Source organism: Myxine glutinosa, chromosome 11 (genome assembly GCF_964187855.1).
Source record: "Myxine glutinosa chromosome 11, kmMyxGlut1.1, whole genome shotgun sequence".
NCBI lineage: Eukaryota > Metazoa > Chordata > Myxini > Myxiniformes > Myxinidae > Myxine > Myxine glutinosa.
In genome coordinates this window covers 121,473,815-121,497,721 of record NC_136271.1, presented here as the reverse complement: position 1 = coordinate 121,497,721, position 23,907 = coordinate 121,473,815, and the positions used below count along the sequence as shown (strand labels likewise).

At 45.9% G+C, this 23,907-nt stretch overlaps 1 protein-coding gene across 4 annotated transcripts; it reads right to left on the bottom strand.

Moving 5' to 3' along the window:
- Window positions 1-2,317: 2,317 nt before the first annotated feature.
- Window positions 2,318-23,744, bottom strand: THOC7 (THO complex subunit 7). 4 transcript variants are annotated; one of them, XM_068131151.2, is made up of 9 exons: window positions 23,708-23,744; window positions 23,472-23,533; window positions 23,137-23,257; window positions 18,164-18,291; window positions 17,943-18,029; window positions 12,334-12,391; window positions 3,043-3,109; window positions 2,772-2,841; window positions 2,318-2,680 (listed from the first exon to the last, which is right to left on the bottom strand). In XM_068131151.2, exons 4-9 carry the CDS (start codon window positions 18,270-18,272, stop codon window positions 2,607-2,609), a joined length of 465 nt encoding a protein of 154 aa, XP_067987252.2. In that variant the 5' UTR covers window positions 18,273-18,291; window positions 23,137-23,257; window positions 23,472-23,533; window positions 23,708-23,744; the 3' UTR covers window positions 2,318-2,606. The 4 variants fall into 4 exon arrangements, with proteins under 4 accessions (XP_067987252.2, XP_078643205.1, XP_067987251.2 ...); XM_078787079.1 differs by having other exon boundaries at window positions 23,472-23,551; window positions 23,648-23,727; XM_068131150.2 differs by having other exon boundaries at window positions 23,648-23,727.
- Between the last annotated feature and the right edge of the window lie 163 nt (window positions 23,745-23,907).

Genomic DNA, 23,907 nt, shown 5'->3' with positions numbered 1-23,907 from the left:
GGGCTCGGCGAGAGATGAGTCGGTAGAAGACAAAGACCACCAACCTGCCTGTGGTGAGTGAGTGAAAGGCCCTCAGAGTTAGCTACATAGCGGGAGATTCCAATGATCCTGAAAGCTTTGTTTCAACAGCGTGAAGCCGAGCTAGGTGTGAGGCAGGAGCACCAGCCCAGAGGGGAGAACAGTATACCATTGAGCAGTGGATGAAAGCCTTGTATGTGGTGAGGAGCTCAGGTGTGCCAAGGAAGGACTTTGCATGACTGAGGATGCCCAGTTGGCGACAGGCTTTGGAGGCCAGCTTGGAAATGTTGTTTTCCCAGAAAAGATCATGGCAGATTGTGAGACCCAAGAGCTTGAGTGACAACTTCTTGGAGAGTATTGTTGAGAAAGTAGATGGGAGGGTTGTCCAGATGGTCTTTTCGGAGAGACATAGTGAGAGTGTGAGATTTGTCAGGATTGAAAGACATGTTCTGTTTGACCAGTTGTTTGACCAGACAAAAGACTGTTTGACCAGTCTGTGATTTTGTCCAGGTCTGCAGAGAGTGAGGAGGCTGCAGACTGCCGATCTGAGGGATGAGATCTGGAGAGGCAGAGAGTGGAGTCATCAGCAAAGAGATAGCGTGGATTTTCCAGAGTCAGACAGATCATTGATGAAGACCAGAAAAAGCACAGGGCCCAGAACACTGCCTTGGGGAACTCCAGCCTGAACAGGAAGGGGAGATGAGAGAACCCATTTAGGGCCGCACGTTGACTACGACCAGAGAGGAAGTCCCCTCCCATCCCCTGCTTCCACCTCACTCTCCCAAATCCCCAACACCAGTAGCCATAGGTAATAGGGCATAGACATAAGGAAACTAAAACCTTTATATTTAAATATCAACGAATTGACCATTGACCACACCAGTCGATGCAGTATGCCAAAACAAAGATGAAAGGAACTCTTAATGTCAGTTGAAATTCAGAGTTAAAGTGGATCCCTTGGTCAGGCTGTTCTATATGACGGCATCAGTGATGCGCCGATGTAGCGAATTTGCCGTCGAGAAACCGTGACTCGAGATGGTTATTAATCACGTGGTTTCCTTTTGCCTTGACCCGTGACTGGAGTGTTCGTGATCACGTGTCCCATGTGCGGTGGGTAGCACTGGTACCTCGCTATTGTTTTATTTTCATAAATGTAACTGAAAAACAAGACGCTTCCCGAGGCACGATATTTCTGCTGATATTATTTTATTTGATGCCACATAACATTATCACGCACAGCACCGACACCGAGGCAAATGTGTCTGGCGGCCCCACCCCCGTCGAGCTGATTGACCGTCAAACCCACGCCTACCCGGATCCTATTCTTTTACAAAGGAATGTAGTTTTTGTGTACTTTTTGTGGAATTCTTTTAAGCTATTAGAATTACAATACCAAAGGATGTTGCAGGAAGTAAACCTCTGTCGGATGGTAGCAGAATCATCATCATTGACAGAGGCAGCTCAGAAATATGCCGTCTGAAGAAGATTATTATTATTATTATGAACGACAAGATGAATTCCCAGGTTTGACCGCTCTCGTTTTTTCGCTTTATTTTGTTTTTGCCTTGGTCTGGACAACTGAAAAGGGATCCCTGCCTCAACATTCAGCTGAACAGACCAGGTAGGCTCTCATATGTAGCCTAAGCGACTTTTTAAAGAAGATACTCCAACTTTAGTTTTGTATGTAGCATTTGGGACCGACATTTTTTCCCTGCGCCATCCCTACATAGAGAGTACTAGCGTACTCTGATATTGTGAAGATAAAGTGATTTGATTTTGGGGTCAAAGGTCAACGGTCAAATCTGTAATAGGTCTATTGGGGAATGATGGGGACATTGGTCCACAGGAAAAAGATCTTCTTCGGCAGCGGTTCTTAACCTGGGGTACACAAACACTCTGGGGGTGCGAAACATGCCGGCGGGTTCATAAAGGAGTGCTATAAAGAAGTACTAAGAATCTAACTCCAAGTCTTTAAATCGAAGACCTGTCCAAACTCATTGATTTATGACAAGGGTTGTAAGAAAATGTTCCGAGAACCGAAGGGGTGCGGGCACCAAAAAAGGTGAAGAACCACTGAAATTTAAGGCTGTGAGAGGATTTCTAACCAAACCAGCATGAGGCAGTAAATAAGTTACCAGTTAAAGATGATCTGCTGAAACATGCAAGGTTTGTTGACCAAGTCGAGAACGTCCTGCACATTTGATGTCATAACTCCTCCACGAATCTCGACGTTGTCCACAAAAATTCAAAAAAATGTACCTTGTGCCATATTTGTCTGTGATTAAAACAGGAAAAAGAGCTCGGTCAAAATATTTATTTTGGAAAAAAATTTGTAAATACACTTACGAAGTCCAGAGCACCTAACAATCATGGTATCATCAATGAGGCAGAGGCAGCTCCTTATTACAAAACCTAATGCCTTACAACATCACAACTACAACCATGAAATTAAGAATCGGACAACTTGTATCAGTCATCTCCATGTATTCATTCCAAGGTCAAACACCCATCGAGTTGTTGCTCTCTTCTGTGGTACACCTTCAATGCAAATCACCATTCACTTCATTCTGTGCCTTGATGTCGATGCTCTAGTGCATTGCTTGAGGACTGCTCTCCATGCCTGAAATTTCGTCGCCATCCTTCTCCGAGGCTTTTTCATCATCTACAATTTACAGCGTTATGGAAATTGGGAAGCAAAGCTTTAACGGTCATTTGATGTGCAAGTAAAATGTAGAAAGTTTGAAGGAACTCACATTCCAGCATGTGCTGCAGTTCATGGATGAGGCTGAGTAGTGCGTGGAACTGCTTCCTGCGCATCTCCAACTGAGAACGGGAGAGATGCAGGAAACAGCACAAATCTCGAGTCCAGCAGGAAAATTAAACCAAAAACATAGAAATTAAATCAGCACACAATTGCGTCCAAAGGGCAACCTCAGTTTGCATCCAACGACAGATGCGTCAATAAAAATCATCTCCTTCATTTATATCCCAGGCTACAACAAATTAAAATATCAAAACTTGCACCTTGTTTTCAAAACTCTCTTTGACCTGAGACAAATGCTCCAACTCTTTCTGCAAGTCTTCCAATTGCCTGGAATTTGAAAAGGAAAAATATATATTAGAACAAACATTCTTGAAAAAAAAAATGAAACATAACTAGAGCGAAGTCAATGGCACGCCATCGCAAATCCTCATGCTTGAAAGACGGCAAAAGTTGCACCAGGATTGACCCGATATCGAATTTTAAGTTGAAATTTGTTTTCCGTTTTGATCCCTTTGACCTCCATGAACCGGAGGTCCATGAACCGGGGATCAAATCCCAAAATATCGTTACATGTTTCATGCGTCCCCAAATGTTAATTGCACATACAAAATGAAATATATATATATTTTATTTTTTTTAATGTGCCCATATTTTTGGGGGTATTTGACCTTTTGACCCCCTGTTATGGATCCGTCACTTCCACCTGTGTTATTATATACTTGTAGGATTTTTAGTTTCAGGTAATATTGTTAAGATTTTTGTGTGAAATGGAGATTACTTTCGTAAAAGGCAAAAATAAATGTTTGTGGAGGAAAAAGAAAAAACGCGGCAAAGAAACAGGAGGAGGAGACGGCCATGAGGGAGATGCAGCTGTAACGTTGCATCGAGGCTGCGAGCGGACTTTTTTGATATCGGTTGCGAATGAGTTGAGGCTTCCCAGGAAAAGGGATTGTCCGTGACATCGTCATATATTGCGAGTGCAATTAAACCTGCGTCTCAGGTTTTATCACCAAGTGTGAATAAAGAACCTCCATTACAGGCCTACATGCCATTTTGTCCTCGAAGAAGAAGAGGCTGTTCACTTGGAGCATCTTGTTTTGTCGTTGGGATTCCCATATCGACCTCATTGTGTTGATTGCCATTGGTTTCCATATCGGCTCAATTCCATATCGGCCAATATCGGTGGAAGAATTTAAACAGTGTGTCCACGCGGACATTCAAGTTCATTTGGATGAAAGAAAAGTACCTGAGTTGTATGAGGCAGCAACAGTGGCAGATGACTATGCCTTGACCCACAGGATAGGGTTTCACAAACCTAATTTCCCTCCAAGAGGTAGCCAGGGGAGTTACATTAGATCAGGTTTGGGGAGCAAATTCTCATGGCAGCCCAGAGAAGAGTATCAAGCAAAATCTGGTCCCTCAAATTTTAGTAACTAGCAATGGTACCCGCCCTATAGGCGGGGCTTCAATTGTGAGGCCCAATTGAAAAGGCAAAATATCAGAAATTGAAGGTTTTTTATTTTAAACGATTTATATAAAGATCCGTTAAATCATATCACACGCAAATCATGAAAATCTAAACGGTATTTGTAGAATTTCAATAAAAGCCGCATCACTATTCATATCGGTAAATATTATTCCATCGTGTTTCAAATTTGGGCAATGGGCTCTCCAATATTCGATGTGTTCACGGTTTGAATTACGTAATGTAACGTTTGTGACGATGTTTTCATTGCGACGATGTTGTGACGATGTTTGTGTTCAGTTAGTGTTTGATGTGACGATGTAAACGTAATTTCGTAATGTTTTTCGTTTTTATTTTTGTAATCGTTTAATGAACGTGTAATGTTTCATGAACGTTTAACGAGCGTAAGAATGAGCGTAATGATCATTAAATGAATGAATGAATAATTCGATGCAAAGCGAAAGACGCCTCAGAGCTGTCACATTCACAATCGCTATGTCGTATGTACTCCCGATACGTGTTTCCTTCGTTGTAAAAAAATACCAAATCAACAGTTAAAAGGATTTTGAGCCAATAGGTGTTACGGCCTTGGCAAGATCGATGGAGACAGCGATCTGTTAGCGTATACACCACCCAAATAGCTATTTTGAATTCTCTCATGTAGAGATTAAACGTCGTTTGAACTTTGGCCGAGGTCATTATTTACTTTTAATGATGTTCCTTGACCTGGATATATACGAATGATGTTTAATGATGTTTATATTGGTTTTGGGTCATCCTTTCCACATATCTCATGGGATTGTGAGTTGGAGAGACGGCCGTGATAGCGGGGAGGGGGTTGGAATTCTCTCAAGCAGGGATTCAACCCGTGTCATTATAAAAGGTCTTTGTCCGAGGTCACCGAGTCCGATCGGTGCAGCCGTGCAGCGATCGGTGCAGCTGTTTGAGCGGCACCCAGGAAAACAACACCGTCACAATGAAAACATCGTCACAATGAATGTTATGCGAACGCAAATGTTATGCGGGAGTCCAAACTTGAGAATGCTGGAGACTAAAGCTGAAATTGGAAAAACAATATTGCCTACTTTACTCCAGGGGATCCCAGGATTAACGACCCAAAATATCGTTGCGATCGGTTCAGTCGTTTTTGCGGTACCTTCAAATGGACAGACACACGGATGGACATTTGGTGAATTATATTAAGATCAAGACTGACTGTCTAAGGCAGACCTATCTTCCAGGGGGCCCGAGGCAGACCACGGGATTTTCCTCCGGGCCAATTTGCGCTTTTTGCAAGAAACCTGGGCATTTGATGTCCCAATGTTACGCCCTGAAAAGGAGGGATCAGGATCGGAGTCAGGCTCGTTCAACTCCGAATGCGTTGGCCAGTGCGAAAAATCGTCCTTGGAGGGCAGTGAATTGTGAAGGTCCCCGTGCCAAACTTACTGCATCAGAGAACAACCTTGTCAAAGAGGGTTACCAAACTTTCATTTCCATGGGGTTTGTGTCACTGGATGGGGACTTAACTAACCAGAGACCTGTTAGGGTATTGAGGGACACGGGAGCACATCAATCTTTGATGCTCGAGGGCATTTTGCCATTATCTGAAAAAACTGCAACTGGAGTTAGTGTTCTCTTACAGGGGGTTGGTGGTTTCGTTAAAGCTCCTCTTCATGTGATCCATTTTAAGTCTGAGTTGGTGTCAGGACCGATCACCGTAGGTTTACAAGCCACGCTTCCTGTGGAGGGAATTTCTTTTATTATCGGGAACGATTTGGCCGGTGGTCGAGTTTCAGGTAATCCGATGTTGGTTGAAAAGCCCAGTATGGAAAATAACAAAGCACAGTCAGAGCAGGAGATTCCGGGTATCTTTCCATCATGTGCAGTGACTCATGCTATGGATAGGAAGCGCTCTGAAGAGAATGAGAAGGAAGGTGATGTGGATTGGGGTTCCATGGAGGTATTGGAGGAAAGGTCTGGGAGAGACGGTAGTATAGTGGGGTGGCTAAAGTCCAAATTTAAGTGATATCGTGACACACTGGCCCAAAGGACCAAATTTGGCACAGTTCTACTTTAGGACCATACAAAACTTTTGAGAGGGGGCTGCCCGATTTTAGAGGCCCAGGTCAAGGTCAAAGGTCAAATTATGTGTCTGTCATGTTTTTGCAATATCCAGCTTATATACACAAAGAATTAAGTTAAGCACCCCTACACAACGAATTAAGGTAAGCACCCCCTAATATATATTCTTTGTGTATATGTATACATTGGCATATATTCTAAGGTATGTGAGATCAAATAATGATTGGTATGACATTAGCAATTATCCATTGATGAAATGCAGATGAGTGCACTCATCTGTGACGCCCATCGCTCGTGCAGCACGTGTTATCATCCACGTGGTCGTGATTTTCTGTAAAGGTCGCTAGAGGTCTTCTCAGAACAATGACTGTACGTTAGAAAACATAAACGTCATCCACACTGTCCGTGATGGACCTATAGCTCCATACTTAAATTGAGGTGAAAATATGCCTAAAATTCCCAAAAAATTTCACCTTAAATTATTCAGAATAAAATATTGAAAACGGCATGATTGTTATGTTTTTATGTGACCATAATATCACTTCTCCAGAAAATATAGCAATATCATGGGTATATTACACTGTTTTGACGACAACAAACTTGTAATGTGCGAGGTTGTAAAAAAACGGGGGGGGGTGCTTAACTTAATTCTTTGTGTATATATAACCTAAACAACTTGGTCTTAGTCACATAACCAACATATTTAGTCAATGAATCCATTACTATTATGGGAAGTTCCACCAGGTGACGGCCATATAGGCAGTGGCGGCGCCAGGCTGTCCCCGACCGGGGGGGGGGGGGGGGGCGGGGGGCTAACATCCCTGACGAGAGGGCTAAAATCGCTAAAATCAGTGGAATTAATCCATATTCATTCACAAAAATTTGATATAGGATTAGAAGATGGCCGACCTACAAAATCGGCATACAGGCCATTTTTGATCTTCAGGGCTACCTAAACTTACACATCTTCTCATCCCTAGCACACCATAATAAAAACGCACAAAAAAATGCTTTCATTTCATTTCTTTGCGAGGCAGGGCCAACCTCATGTGGTCCGACTGCGTGGCATTAACGCCACTCAAAACAAGTGGTCCGAAGTGCAAGATGGTTTTTTGCAGCAAAGTGCTGCACAGCAGAGGTGCAAAGCCACAAAGCTTGTGGTCCATAGTGTCCATTACGCCCCTGACTGCGTTTGTTCCACAGGTGATTACATCTCCAGCATTCAATGTGATCGAGCGGTTTACCTGTATCATGTACGACAACACAACCCCACATGTCAATGTGAATGACCTTCGACAGGAGCTATTCCCAAGGAGAGTGAAGATGATGGAGAAGCTTCCTCCAACTCAGAACGCACTGCTCCAGCATGTAAATCGATGCCTGTACCAAGCCAGCATTTGGAGAGAGAGTCTGAAGCCCATCCTAGCTGCACCAAATCCAGACGGCTTTGGGTGGACCAAAGCAGATACCGGGTGGCGTCCAACCTGGACAACCCTGTCAGCTGCTGCTCTTAGTTGTAGAGAACTACTCAAGTGCGGATGTAAGGTGACACCCACTTGTTCAAAGAATTGTACGTGCAGGAACGCAGGACTGCCATGCACAGGACTGTGTCTCTGTCACAGAAATTGTGAAGCATAAGTCATGCAGGCCACGACCTCCTCTGTACTGGCCAATCCAGTATCCTCCCTCAGCGTATCGATGTACGTCAAAAACACCGATGCAAAAATGACCAACACATAATTTGACCTTTGACCTTCACCTGACCTTGAAATACAATATGGCAGCACCTGAGGATATTTTCCATAATACAAATGGATTCCTCGCCCTTAAAAATGATTATTTAGACACTGAGATAATGTTTCTATGACAGCTATGAGCTGGATATGGCAAAAACGTGACAAACACATAATTTGACCTTGACCTGACCTTGACCTCTAAAATCGGGCAGCCCCCTCTCAAAAGTTTTGTATGGTCCTAAAGTATAACTGTGCCAAATTTAGTGCTTTGGGCCAGCGTGTCACGATCATTTCCATAAGCCACTCCACTAGTACAGGGAGTGACACCAAGGAACCTTATGATAAGGTTTCAACTGGACCAAATGATAAAATGGAGTGTCCGTCGGAGACGTCTGGGAATGAGGTTGAACAAACGGTGCTTGTCCGAAAGAGACTGGTTGAAGAGCAACACAGAGATTCTGAACTCCGGAGTCTGATTGGTAAAGCCATCACAGAGGAAGAAGCTATGAAGGTACCTGTTGGTTACTTCATGAAAGGGGAAATACTTAGGAGAAAATAGAGACCACCGGAGGAACCAGCGAATGACGAGTGGAAAGTCCATTACCAAATTGTGGTGCCACAACCGTACCGGAAGGAGGCATTGAGTTTGGCACGAGACACATTTGGCCGGGCACCTTCGAGTGAACAAGACGTGTGAAAGAAATCTGGCACATTTTTTTCTGGGCAGGATTGCGACGTGATGTGGCGGAGTTCTGTAAATCTTGTCATTCTTGGCAGCTGGTGGGCAAACCTAATCAGAAATCCCCTTCAGCACCTTTAAAACCGATTCCAGCTTTTGAAGAATCATTCAGCAGAGTCATTATTGACTGTGTAGGTCCTTTGCCTAAAACTAAGGCTGGACATCAACATATGCTGACCATCATGTGCGCTTCCACTAAGTTCCCAGAAGCGGTGCCTCTTAGGAAAATTACTGCGACAGTTATTGTGAAGGCCTTGATGAAAATTTTCACCCTGGTTTGCCTACCTAAGGTCATCCAGTCTGATCAGGGTTCCAGCTTCATGTCAAAGCTTTTTCAGCAAGTGGTACACCTGTTGGAAGTGAAGCAAGTGAGGTCAAGTACTTACCATCTCGAGAGCCAAGGGGCCTTAGAAAGGTTTCACCAGACATTAAATAATATGAACAGAACTTACTGCTTTGAATGTGACAAGGATGAGGAAGAGGGAATACCCTTATTGTTGTTTACTATAAGGGAGTCTGTTCAGGAGTCATTGGGATTCAGCCCTTTTGAATTAGCGTTTGGACATACAGTTCGAGGACCTGTGAAACTGGTGAAGGAACAGTGGCTACAAGAGGAGTCACAGTCAACTGTGTCAGAGTATGTGACAACTGTTCGGTACAGATTGGCTAATAGTGGGGCAACTTAGCATAACAATTGTGCATTTTGTGAGGAAAGCACCAATTTGGCACACGAGTAGACTATCATATTATGAAAAGATCTGGATATTGGGCCATCTCAGATTCAGAGATTTGATTTTTGCAAGATTTCGATTCGATTGGGATCGAAGAGAACACCTTCGTCGTCTTCTGTACAGTGAAGTTGCCAGCCCTGAATTCTCTGGCTACATCTGGGTGCTTCATTGGGAGTGCAACCATGTCCCTCAGGTGAACAGGGATCCACCTGGCATAGTGTGTGTGGTCTAAGGCATGGAACCATGGGACCAGTTCCGTCAGGGCATCAAGGTACATCGTGAATGAAGCCTGCCGCAGAGAACGCACGTAGACCAGTACCAACATCTCTAGTTCCAGCACAGTTGCCCAGTACTGAAAGTTGGGAATGTCTTCTCCTCTCTGGTGACACCAGTCTTCGAACTCAGGCAGGTCTTCTGCATCATCAGCATATGTCATACAGTGGCGTTCGTACGCACGGTGTTGCAGGATGTGCAGTGCCGCTGCAGTGATTTGATGAGCTCTTCTTGTGCGGGTGACGTGGGCAGCTCGCAGGAAGGTGTCGGCCGTCCCTGGCATTGCAATCTCAGCTTGCAAATCTGCAAAATCTGCAAATCTTGCAAAAATCAAATCTCTGAATCTGAGATGGCCCAATATCCAGATCTTTTCATAATACGATAGTCTACTAGTGTGCCAAATTTGGTGCTTTCCTCACAAAATGCACAATTGTTATGCTATATTTAGCTTAGCTGCTGGACTATAAGGCCTGTGAAGTAGCGAGAGGAAACTTGAAAGCAGCACAGGACAAAATGAAAGTGAGACATGACAAGACTTCTCAGATAAGAAATTTCAGTCCTGAGGATTGAGTGCTCGTGTTGTTTCCAGTCCCAGGCCATCTGCTACAGGCTTGGTATTTTGGTCTCGATGCCATCGAAAGGAGAGTCAATAAAACGGATTATGTGGTGACAACTCCAGACCGACGGAAAAAGCGGCAGCTGTGTCACATGAACAGACTTAAGAAATATTATGAGGAAGCCTGTGGAAAAAATAGCTCCCGTCTCACATGTCGTACTTGTAGTCGGTGTGCAAGAGAATCCAGAATTTGAGGCCAGTGTGAAGTTTGATAGCATTGATGACCAGGCTTGCCCCAGATTGACGAACATGAAGTGTTAAGGAACCTAGACCAGAAATCAGGTCATTTGACGAGGGAACAACAAGGACAATTATCCCATCTAATTTATGAGTTTGCACATTTGTTTACAGATGTACGTGGTCGTACCGATCTGGTATGTCATGATATTGATGTGGGGGAGGCCATTCACGTGAAACAACACCCATACCGGATGAACCCTGTCAAGATGATAAATCTCCAGCAGGAGGTTCATCCAGATTGAATTAACCTTGAGGATTCCTGTGCGTTGTTTAGAATTTTTGTTGCTTACAGGATTTGATCAGCCATGGTTTTGATTTATAGTTGTTGGCTGTGAGTATTACTTTTGGGTGTTAAAGATACTTTTTGTATGGAAAGAAAGTTTACACCGCGTTCAAACTTTCTTCCTTGAAGGCGGGTAGTGTTACGGACCCGTCACTTCTGCCTGTGTTATTATATACTTGTAGGATTTTTAGTTTCAGGTAATATTGTTGATAAGATTTTTGTGTGAAATGAAGATTACTTTAGTAAAAGGTAAAAAGAAATGTTTGTGGAGGAAAAATAAAAAAACACAGCAAAGAAACAGGAGGAGGAGACGGTCATGAGGGAGACACAGCTGTAACGTCGCATCGAGGCTGCGAGCGGACTTTTTTGATATTGGTTGCGAATGAGTTGAAGCTTCCCGGGAAACTGATTGTCCGCGACATCGTCATATATTGCGAGTGCAATTAAACCTGCGTCTCAGGTTTTATCACCAAGTGTGAGGTATTGTAGGAGAGAAATCAAGTGCCTCCATTACAGGCCTATATGCCATTTTGTCCTTGAAGAAGAAGAGGCTGTCCGCTTGGAGCATCTTGTTTTGTCGTTGGGATTCCCATATCGACCTCATCGTGTTGATTTCCTTGGTTTTCACATCGGCTCAAGTCCCATATCGACCTCTCACCTCGTAATTCCTCGTTCGCAGTCGTGCCGCTACCTGCATGTTCTTGTTGTTCTGCACGACCTCGATCTCCAACCAGCATGGGGATCCGTGCACGGACTTTGGGGTATGTTACATTCCAGTCACGTTGGCGTGCCATGAGTTTATTGCTTCATTGGGGAATGATGGTCCCATCATATGTATTGTTCATTTGATGCAAGTGACATTTTCATCGTACTTTCTTTAATAGTGTTATTATTATGTGTGCGAGAGTTATTCATACAATTACTTGTTTTGTTCTACAATTGCATTGGTGTGCTTTTACCATGGTTTATTAGAACACTCAAAAATACAAATCTTTCTGCCGTATTCCAGCTCCAGACTCTGAGGTGCACCGTAACTGGGGTTTGGGGAGGCAATACGTAACAACACCACCCCAGAGGGCAGGGCCTAAAGTGATGCTCCTCTTGCACCTTCATGCCATTTGATGATAATAACTACCAAGTTTGGTGAATTTCCACACAACCGTCGAGGAGATAGTGGTAAGGATGGATATAGACAGACACATAGACACAGACACACAGACAGAGCCGATTACAATATTCGCCCCTTCAACCCCTCCCCCTCCCCCCCCTTCCATTTTTAAAGTGTAGAGATAATAAAATAAACACAAACATTTTCCTATTCACAAACCCACGAGTTTTAATTTGGCCAAGAAAGGTTAAGTAGCCAAATAATGGTTTGATGCTCACCTTAAGGTTTTGCTTCGATCTGGGTGTGTTTCTATAACTTTAGCCAAAGCATCATATTCTGCAGAAACAAAAAAACATGATAGTTACAATGAGTTAACTTCCAATGACACACCCTTAAAGTTACCTTTGAGTAATTAATACAAATGGCAAAAGACATTTAAATGGAAACCCAAAATGTTTTTTTAAGAATCAATAGATAATGCTTCTTTTTTTTTAGAATAACCTCAGACGGGTTAAATTCTCCACTTTGATTTCTTTTTTGTCGTTCTTGTGGGGTTGGCTGGGGGATGTTTTTGGCCCAAACGAACCAGCTGGTCAGGCCCGACACCCAACTAAGTAGTTGGGACAGGAATTTGGCCTTGGGGCTGGCGATAGCTTGCCTACTCATTGAGAACTACACCGATGGATATTTAACCTCCACCGACCAATGCTGGCACACGGGATGTTCAGTTTATCGTCCATCGGAGGGACGGCACATGTTGATGAATCACCCTGCCTGTGAAACACAGGGATGATAACTGGGTCGGGATTCAAAACCAGGCTAGACGGCTTAGAGCCGAATGTGCGTACCTGCAGGCCATCCTGTAAACCCCACACTTTTATGATTTATGACTTGCTGTTCTTGATACCACAAGGAGGCACTTTTCAACATGTATCAACATGGAGAGTGTTGGCATGCTTCCTCCACCCTGCACCCCCAGGGACAAGGTTTTTCTTTTCCCCTAAAACATTCCCGGGCACACTCGGAGTACAACCCCAACCACTTCCTGCGTCGCTCCAACTCATCTACTTCACCCGGGCATGCTGCCAATAGACGCGTTAAATACATGCGTCAAATGACAACACTGGTCCCTGGGGAAACGCCGGAGCCGCAGTTGTACGAGAAGCGGTAGCGGAGCGTGGAGGGTTCCAGTTTCAGTCAGGATGTGGGAGCCAGTATCAACAATAATGAGATGTGCAGGGGTCAATTCTGTCCCCATCTATCTCTTTCTATCCTCATATCCTCATATCCATTTCTATCCTCATATAACACCTTTTTCTTCTTCTTCTTTAAAAGGCTGCTTTCGACTTGCTCACCAAATCAATTCATCCCAAAAAAAATATCCATCTCCTATAGTGCCTTTTTTCTACATTCCCTAAACTCTCCTGCACTCCATCCTCCATCCAGCGTCCTTAAACGTATTTTTAACTCGAAGGTCACAAGCAACTCATTTTGCAATAAATGTTCGTTTCCCATAAATCGTACACTTTCAAAAATCCAATCTCACCCCTCCCCTCCAAATCTTCCCCATAACCCCTCCCCTCCAAATCTTCCCCATCACCCCTCCCCTCCAAATCTTCCCCATCACCCATCCCTTTCAAATCTCCCCCCTTGCCCCCTCCCTCCTAAACGACCCCCTCACCCCTCCCCGCCAAGACGCCCCCTCGCCCCTCCCCTCCTAGACTCCTGCCTCAACCCTCCCCTCCAAATCTCCCCCATATCCCATCCCTTTCAAATCCCTCCCCTTGCCCCTTCCCTCCCAAACTTCCCCCTCACCCCTCCCCTTCAAATCTCCCCACCCTCATTGCTTCTCAATTTCCCCCCTCTCACTCCCCCTCCTCAAAGCGTCCTCCCCGCTTCTTCCCCCTTCAAACTCTCACCTCCATCTCCCCCAACCTTCTGCCTCGCTCTTCCCCCTCCTCAAATAACACCTCATTGTGGCTCACCCAATCACCATCAAACCTTTTGTCCGCCCCATCCTTCCCTTTCTCCGAGCTATTCTGAAATCTCTGACACACCTTCAACAGCTCTCCCTACCTCTTCCACCTCTTCCACATCTTACCCTACCCCTCCTCCCCCCTGTTCTGTATCTGATGCTCCCCCTTCCTCTTCATTAACGGTATGGACCTCAAACATCCGGGGCCTTCGTTCAAACTTAACTGATCTCTCCATACAGGTTGCTTCTGTCAAACCAGACGTGATCTGCTTAACAGAAACTTTCCTCCTTTATGATGTCTCTGATTCCATAGTATCTCTCCCGGGCTACTCCCTCCTCCGGTATGATAGACCTGAGCCTCGTCCTGGAGGCGGGGTTGCTATCTTTATCAAAAACTCTCTTCCTCACTCGCCCTGCACTGCACTCTCTCCACCTCACCCCCAGGAATACCTCTGGCTACGGCTTCCCCTTCGCTCCCACCTCTTGTTCATATGTGTGTTGTACCGTCCACCAAACAGTGATGACTCCATCTACATCTCGCTGTCTGATGATATGGACCAACTTCTATCTACTCATCCCAACTCTCTCTTCCTCATATGTGGTGATTTCAACTGTCATCATGCCAGTTGGCTGGGTGTGGGTACCTCTCTCACCAGCCATGGCTCCTCAGCAAAGGACTTCTGCGACTCACTGGGACTGACACAATCTGTCAATTTCCCGACCCGGATCTCAGTCAACGGAACATCTTCTCTTCTGGACTTGGTTATGACTAACTTCCCTGAAAATGTCTGCTGCTCTTCTTCTGCTCCGATCGGATCATCTGATCATGTCCTTGTTAAAGTGGACATCTCTCTGACCATCCTCAGGGAGCCTGCTCAGCGTCGACGAGTCTGGCATTTCACTCAGGCCAACTGGCACGGTCTTCAAGCAGCCATCAATCATCTGGACTGGTCTCCCATCTCTACCACCTCTGACATCAACTCATCCTGGGAATTCTTCCAAAGTAAATTGCTCTCTCTCATGCACAGATTTATCCCATCTCGTCTTCAGTTGTCATACCCTTCCTCCCGTCCATGGTACACGGAATCTTGTGGTGAGGCTGTTGCCCAGAAACAACTTGCCTTCGTCTCCTGGAAAGCAAATCCAACGGAAGGAAATCTCATTTCCTTTCACAAAGCCCGAAACAAGTGTGTGTCCACCCTCAGGAGAGCCAGGAAACAATATCTCTCCATTCTCAAGACCGAACTCTCTTATCTGTCTCCCTCTTCCAAATCCTGGTGGCGTCTGGTCAAATCCGTTTCTGGTGTTTGTTCCCCCTCCATCCCCTCCCTTACCTCAAATGGCTACACAGCTGACTCCGCACGTGAAAAAGCTGAATGCCTCAACTCTGTGTTTGCCTCTAAATCTTGTGTCCCAAACCCATCCCTCTCTGTACCCACCATACCCAGTCGTACCCTGCTGCTCCTGGACTCCGTGTCCTTTCCTCCTGACAAGGTGGAAAAGTTTCTGTCAACCCTCGACTCTGATTCTGCAACTGGACCCGACGGCATCAGCCCACGGGTCCTAAAATCCTGCTCTGCTGCTCTATCTCACCCTCTCTCTGTTCTCTTCACCCTCTCTTTTGCTCAAGGTCAACTGCCATCTGCTTGGAAATCAGCCAACATCACCGCTTTGCACAAAAAAGGTGCAAAAACAGATCCTAGCAACTACAGACCAATCAGCCTTCTCCCAATTATCAGCAAAGTCATGGAATCCATCATTGCTTCGGATATGAAATCTTTCCTCTTCTCCAATGGCTTGATCTCTGATCATCAATTTGGTTTCAGACCAGGTCACTCTACTCTGGACATGCTGCTTCTGCTGTCTCAACAATGGATGGAGGTCCTCAATGCCAAACAGGAAATTAGAGCTGTCTCCCTCGACATATCACGTGCCTTCGACACGGTCTGGCACCCCGCTCTGCTCACCAAACTCTCCTCCTTTGGTATCCATGGAAATCTCCACGCATGGCTGGCGGACTTCCTCTCTAGTCGTCGTCAACGTGTGGCCTTGAATGGGTTTCTCTCATCTCCTCTTCCTGTTCAGGCTGGAGTTCCCCAAGGCAGTGTTCTGGGCCCCGTGCTTTTTCTGGTCTTCATCAATGATCTCTCTGACTCTCTCGAAAATCCTCTCTATCTCTTTGCTGATGACTCCACTCTCTGCCGCTCCATTCCTCTTCCCTCAGATCGGCAGTCTGCTGCCTCCTCACTCTCTGAAGACCTGGACAAAATCACAGACTGGTCAAACAAGTGGAACATGTCTTTCAATCCTGACAAATCTCACACTCTTACTATGTCTCTCCGAAAAGATCGACTGGACAACCCTCCCATCTACTTTCTCAACAATCCTCTCCAAAAAGTTCTGTCGCTCAAGATTTTGGGTCTCACTATCTGCCATGATCTTTCTTGGGAAAACCACATTTCCAAGCTGGCCTCCAAAGCCAGTCGCCGACTGGGCATCCTCCGTCGTGCGAAGTCCTTCCTCGGCACACCTGAGCTCCTCACCACATACAAGGCTTTCATCCGCAGCTCAATGGAATACTGTTCTCCCCTATGGGCCGGTGCTCCTGCCTCACACCTAGCTCGGCTTCACGCTGTTGAAACCAAAGCTTTCAGAATTATTGGAATCTCCCGCGATGAAGCTATCTCTGAGGGCCTTTCACTCACTCACCGCAGGCAGGTAGGTGGTCTTTCTGTCTTCTACCGACTCCTCTCCGGCCTTGCACCCCCAGCTCTCTCTGTGCTCTGTCCCCCAAATATTCCTACAGGTCGCACAAGATCTGCCAGCAACCCTCTGATGGTTAAACTGCCGAAATCTCGGCTCTCTGCTCACCTTCACTCTTTCATTCCTCTTTTCTCCCGCCTCTGGAACAAACTCCCTCACTCCCTTCAATCCCACTCCTCCCTCCAGGTCTTTAAAACAGCTGTTCACCACCATCTCTTATCTTCCCCCATCCAAAACCTTGATCTTTTCTACCCCCGCTAATTCACCCCAGATCCACCTTGTTTGAAATTCCAACTTCTTTCCTGGAAGTCCTGGCAGTGTCCATATGTTTTATACCTCTCCCACCGCCCCCTTCCCACGCCCCCCCCCCAAAGCCCTCGCCCTCTCTCAGATCTCTCGATGTCTCCATGTCTCTCGGTCCCTGCTCTCAAATGTTGTGTTTGTGTCCTTCCCCCTCTCTCCCCATCTTGTCTACCGCTCCCTATGTTATATGTTTTATGTGTCGGTTTGTCTTTCTGTGTGATTAATGTTCGCTCTTTCACGAGCCTCGACCTTGTATACAACAAAAAAAAAAAAAAAAAAAAAAAAAAAAAAAATATCATCTTACCTGCCAATCACTCATCTCACCTTACCTGCCAATCACTCGTCTCACGCTTCCACATCGGATGCATGAGGCCGGCATACTATAGAGTGGGCATGTCACATCGGGGATAATTTGGGAATACATGCTGTGATTATTTGTTGCATATGGCACTTGATTGCTCTCTCTCTCCTTGCAAAATACTTGCATTTTGATTCCTGGCACTAAAAACATTTCCTCAATAAACTGTCCTGACTTTTATTCTGTCTATTCTGATGGCAGCATAAGGCTGCTGAGGTATTTGGCCAGTGCCTATTGGTTATCCAAGATCGATCTCATACGTGGTGATGCAACGTTAGTTCCGCTTGGCTGACTAACTAACTAACGTCTGTTGCGTGACCGCCGGCATGGTAACCGAAGGCCTTGCTTAGAAAACAGCAGAATGAACAAACACCAAGATGAACACGTCAATGAAGAATTAAACTCCAAATAAATTCAGCAAGGGGTATGCTGCCATTGGGTAACCCAACGCTGCAATGTCATGGTGTTTTACCACCAGAACAGCTCACCCTGACGGTTTTTGCGGATACGCTTTGCTTGCTGGATTTCTTGTTTGCTTCGTCCCATTTTCTCATGAGCAGAATTTATGCTTTCCTCTGGGAGAGAAGAAAGTCACATGAAATCAGGATCATCTAAAATTGCACTTTGTACATACAGTACGTTATCTGCTTAACAACCGAATAAAAACGCTCAAAAGATGAGTTATAACACCCGCGAGTAACACACCCACCTATCTTTTGTTGAGTTTCTTCATACATTTTCATCTCACATTGGTTCATGTTGAACCCCAGTACTGTTTTCCCCATGGCAAATTCGCATTGTGCCAGCGCGACAAGCATGCGCTGCAACTGCCCTGCGCTGGAGTGCACACACATACACGCACACACACACACACGATCTACCTGCTCATCATTGGTTTGAATTTGTCCGATACGATCACATTTTGGAAACTATGCAGAGTTGACCTTGGATGGGGGACTTTTGAAAATGTGTAATATGAGGCATTTTGTGAATGCGCTGTGTGGGTGTTCAAACCGACTCGGTTTGGCTCGTCGGGCACTTTTACCCTGCCATTCCTAGCGCAAAATCTGTGATTCAAATAGCGTTTTCAACATCATTTTCAGCATTTAGACGAAAGAGTTGCAATTTCAAAATGGTTAACCATATTTGTTCTGTTCTCAAATCTGACTCATTAAAATATAGGAATACGAGAAATATCCGTGGACGAGAGGAATCTGGTTCATACCATTACCATTTCCTGTTCATACATTCCAACATCAGCTGTGGATGCACATGCACGCGCACGCGCACACACACACACACACACACACACACACACACACACACACACACACACACACACACACACACACACACACACACACACACACACACACACACACACACACACACACACACACACACACACACACACACACACACACACACACACACACACACACACACACACACACACACACACACACACACACACACACACACACACACACCTTCCAAGGAGAAAGCCTTTCCCTTCTCCTGTTTTGCCTGGCCCTGGACCCACTAAGTAACCTCATTAATGAGCACAGACACGGATACACCCTAACATCCAATGAAAGAACGTCCAAATAAACAAGAAAGGTGACACATTTACCAAAAAGGATGATTTAAAACACTTTGCAACAAACGACGAAAAATTGGCAAAACAACTGCAATTAGTGATACGGTTCTCTCTCCGACGACATCCAAATGGAATTTGACCTAGATAAGTGTGCCAAGTGCACATTCGTGCAAAGTAGATCAACAAAAATGGATAACATAAAAATTGACTGAGACACTACAGGAGCTAGACAAGGAAGCATCTTACAAATACCTTGGAGTGGAAGAGGGCCAACAAATTTGTCATAAAAAATGCACAACACAATTACCAAAGAATACCTGCGTAGAACAAGGCTGATCCTGAAAATATATCTCACTCAAAGAAACAAAATCAAAGCCACAAACCAACTAGCAGTCCCAGTGTGTCCAGTACAGCTGTGGAATAGTAAACTGGCCACAAGCGGATATCAAAAAAGTAGAAATCAAAACAAGGAAACTCCTCACTATCCAAAAAATGTTCTACAAAAATCAGTGCATCCCAATAATGTAGCTATTGAGGAAAGAAAGAAGGAGGTGGCGGCTTGATGGAACTCAATCAAGTGCACAGAACAACTGTAGGGTTAGCACAGTACGTGAAACGCTCAACAGACAACTGAATACAATTTGTGTACAAGCATGAACACAACACACCAGAAAATGTATCTCACTCACCTTGCAAAAAACTTCCAAAAATAGGTGCGATTAGAAGATGTCACGTGCCAAACAAAGCAGCAACGAATACAGCCCAAATGATTGCAAAAAAGACCAAAGAAAAATCCAAGATGAAATACCAGCAGATACATAGTGACAACTGAGAGAAAGACAAAAGAGCAGAGAGGGGAAAAAAAGAAAAAAAGAAAGTTGGACAGATTGAGGATAGACAAAGAAGGATCACTGGAATGGCTACGAAGAGGTCAGCTCAACTGGGATGGAGAACGAATCATTTTTAATGCCCAAGGCCAAGAACACTACACCATTGGCTTTAAGAGGACTAGGGCATGCCCGTACATGGGTGCCCGTTCCTTGCCAAAAAAAAAAAAAAACGCTACCCGTACACTCTACCCCGCCCGTACGCCCGTACGCCCGTAAACAAAAAAAACAACGCTCTTCGCTTCCGCCCTTCGCTCTGACTGAATTGGGAGAAATAATGCGCATAAGAAATCGAGAAATTATTATTTTCTCCGGAAGAAATCGAATTACGAACCGTAATGGCGCACGCGCTCGGCTCGGCTCGCTCTCACATCGGCCACGCCTACGCAACAACGCGTTCTGTGATTGGCTGCCGGAAGTGCAGTCTTCACTGTCCGGAAGGTCGCATATCGCAGTTACGATGAATCGCAAATTAGTTTTAATTAGTTTTAAAACATAGTTGAACGCCAACATAGTTTGCCAACGTGAAATAAATGAATACGCTCTCAAATGTGCCGTCCGAGGCAGAGTCTGTTCGCCACGTTCGGCACACGTGATAGCTCGCTGCTCTCTGATTGGTTGAATCGTTTTTTGGACATAGCTCGGTAACTACTTCTCCGATTAATATGAAACCTTGAAAAGGCACATCCTCGGGTCCCCAGCAATATACCTGGCAAGTTTCAAGTATATCGGACCGGTAGTTGTCGAGAAACAGCGGTCACAGACAAACATACATACATACATACATACATACATACAAACATACACACAGAGATTACTGGAATTATAGATAGATGTTGGGACTGAGTCAATCGGACAACTGTAGGTTCTGCAAGGTAGAAACAGAAAGCACGAGGCATCTATCAGGATGTAAAAACTCATGTTAGAGGAGTTGTACACACAAAGGCACAACAAGGAATGTAGAGTGGATCCACTGGCACATCTGCAGAAATTTCAAGATCCCAGTTCCACAAAACTCATGGAATCATGAACCAAAAGCAATCATTGAAAACAAGAATCTAATGCTCACGTATGACCTGATGATCCCATCCAGTGAACACAGAAAATAAAACATTATGACCGGACATAGTACTCGGGAACAAAAAGGAAAAGACAGCATTGCTGATCGAGATATCAGTACCCAGCGATTTTGGCCTAAATAACGCAGAAATCAAGAAAATGACCAAATACCAAGACCTCAAGAATGAAGTGGAAGGATGCTGGAAGTTGAAGAGTTCCAAAATTGTACCAGTGATAAATTGGACAACAGGAATGAAAAAGAAGAACCTTACAGAGATCCTAAAAGCCATCCCTGGGAACATTACCAAAAATGAACTACAGTTGAAGGCTGTACGGGGCTCGATGACGATCCTGAAAAGAGCCCTTGGAACAAAATTCTGAGAACAACAAAACTTCACAACTTAGTCCATGAATCGCAATCCTTAACCGAAGCGGGGGTGGATGCTTCGAGTCCTATAAGGACTCCGTTCCACCTTCTAAAACCCAAATTTTGGAGATAACAACCAACGACACACACCTTGCACGCCTTATCCTGGACACACACATTTTATTTCACCCCAAACTCTTCAGCTTCCTGGAGTTTGAGTGCATGTGCATGAAACATTTTGGGGCGGATTACGTTATTTCAAAAGTTGCGTATTTTTCCTGCAGTCTCAACCAGCAACAACCGGTGTGTTGCTGGTTGAGACTGCAGGAAAGTTGTTGGTAGGCTGTTCTGACATGACCACTTCTGACCTCTCTGCTCCCGGATTTGTTCCTCGAAGAAGTAATAATCTGACTCGACCCACAGTCCCACATCCTTTGTTTGTCTGTCTCCATCTATTTTCTTTCTCAGCCCTCATGTTGGTGCATTTCCCCCTTCTCTTTCTCCTGTTCCTTTTGTTATGTTACGTTCTGATCCGTTCTGTGTTTGAGCTCTTCCACGAGCCTTGACTCAGTATCCAAAAAAACAGCTATTCTTGTGCAGTGTCAACAAATGTGATGGGAGAGGGGTTAAAAGGAGGAGGGAAGGGGGTTTAAAAGGGGGAGTAGTTAAATGGAGGAGGGGAGGGGGTAGCAGTTTAAAAGGGGGTGGAGGGGAAGGGAGGGTAGGGAAGGGAGGAGAGGGAAGGGAGGGGAGGGGAGGGAGGAGAGGGAAGGGAGGGGAGGGAGGAGAGGGGAGGGAAGGGGAGGGGAGGGGAGGAGGAGAGGGGAGGGAAGGGAGGGGAGGGGAGGAGGAGAGGGAAGGGAGGGGAGGGGAGGGAAGGGAGGGGAGGGGAGGGAGGAGAGGGAAGGGAGGGGAGGGGAGGGAGGCAGGAGAGGGAAGGGAGGGGAGGGGAGGGAGGAATGGGAAGGGAGGGGAGGGAGGAGAGGGAAGGGAAGGGAGGGGAGGGAGGGAGGGGAGGGGAGGGAAGGGAGGGGAGGGAAGGGAGGGGAGGGAAGGGAAGGGAGGGGAGGGAAGGGATGGAGGAGAGGGATGGAGGAGAGGGATGGAGGAAAGGGATGGAGGGGATGGAAGGGCGGGCGGGAGGGTTGGAAGGGAGGGCGGGAGGGATGGAAGGGAGGGCGGGAGGGATGGAAGGGAGGGCGGGAGGGATGGAAGGGGGGATGGAAGGGAGGATGGAAGGGAAGGATGGAGGGAAGGATGGAAGGGAGGATGGAAGGGAGGGATGGAAGGGAGGGGCGGGAGGGAGGGATGGAAGGGAGGGGCGGGAGGGAGGGATGGAAGGGAGGGGCGGGAGGGCGGGATGGAAGGGAGGGGCGGGAGGGCGGGATGGAAGGGAGGGGCGGGAGAGATGGAAGGGAGGGCGGGAGGGGCGGGAGGGATGGAGAGAGGGGCGGGAGGGAGGATGGAAGAGAGGGGAGGGAGGGAGGGAAGGGAGGGGCGGGAGGGAGGGATGGAAGGGAGGTGCGGGAGGAGGGATGGAAGGGAGGGGCGGGGAGGGAGGGATGGAAGGGAGGGGCGGGAGGGAGGGAGGGATGGAAGGGAGGGGCGGGAGGGAGGAGGGATGGAAGGGAGGGGCGGGGAGGGAGGGATGGAAGGGAGGGGCGGGAGGGAGGGAGGGATGGAAGGGAGGGGCGGGAGGGAGGGAGGGAAGCAGAAGGTAATCACCATCAAGGTGAAGACAAGACTAGAGATATAGCCTAAATATGCACCTCTCTCGGCAGATGCGTCATTGCGACACCATTTTATGAAGCTTTTGAACAGCGTGTTGATCCTGCGATCATCTCCTCCACCGTCACCATCGATAAGGAGTCTCTTTCGGATGATCTCGGTCTGCACACATCATCAGAGCTTCCTTTAAAACACAATGAAAACATCATTTGGGAGGCTTTTATTAAATATCCAGCACAGCGTTCCCTTCGCTTCAGTATGCTGTGCCGGCACAAAGATAGACATGACATTGACATGTCGAAGCAGCAGACGAGACAATCGAGTACATGTCTTTAACATTTATAAACAGAAAATTGTTGCAGAACTGGTGACGAACCGTCTATGCAAGAAGAGAGCGCCATGTCGACGGTGTAAATCGGGATTTACAGCACCTTGCGCCTGTGGAAAACGTTTTCACTTCCTTTTGAAATCAACGGAATGTGTAATGCTTATACATAACGTATTATTAATATTTACGGAATTCCTTTATATAGCAGCAAGAGATAGACTCACGTCATGCATTAGATTGGAAAAATTTCTCAGAGGTATTCATTGAGAACAAACATCACGTACTTCAACAACCGTGACGTACCACCGCCTTTTACACCGCAGCAAATACGAAAATACGATGTCTTAGGCATTATTATGAAAACGTGATGGCAAGACATTTTAAGTATGTTCAAGTGGTGTGTGTTATATTATTATCTGCCATTGCTTGTATGTCTCACCAACCCATCCGGTCTCACTGGTCTTTGCAATCTTTGCACAGTATT

Excerpts from the sequence above, each read along its gene's own strand:
- THOC7 (XM_078787078.1), bottom strand. The coding sequence starts at position 18,308 with ATGTGTGTGCACTCCAGCGCAGGGCAGTTGCAGCGCATGCTTGTCGCG. Across the intron at positions 12,392-17,942 it reads TATCCGCAAAAACCGTCAGG|AATATGATGCTTTGGCTAAA; the intron begins GTGAGCTGTTCT and ends TTGTTTCTGCAG. Across the intron at positions 3,110-12,333 it reads GATCGAAGCAAAACCTTAAG|GCAATTGGAAGACTTGCAGA; the intron begins GTGAGCATCAAA and ends TTCAAATTCCAG.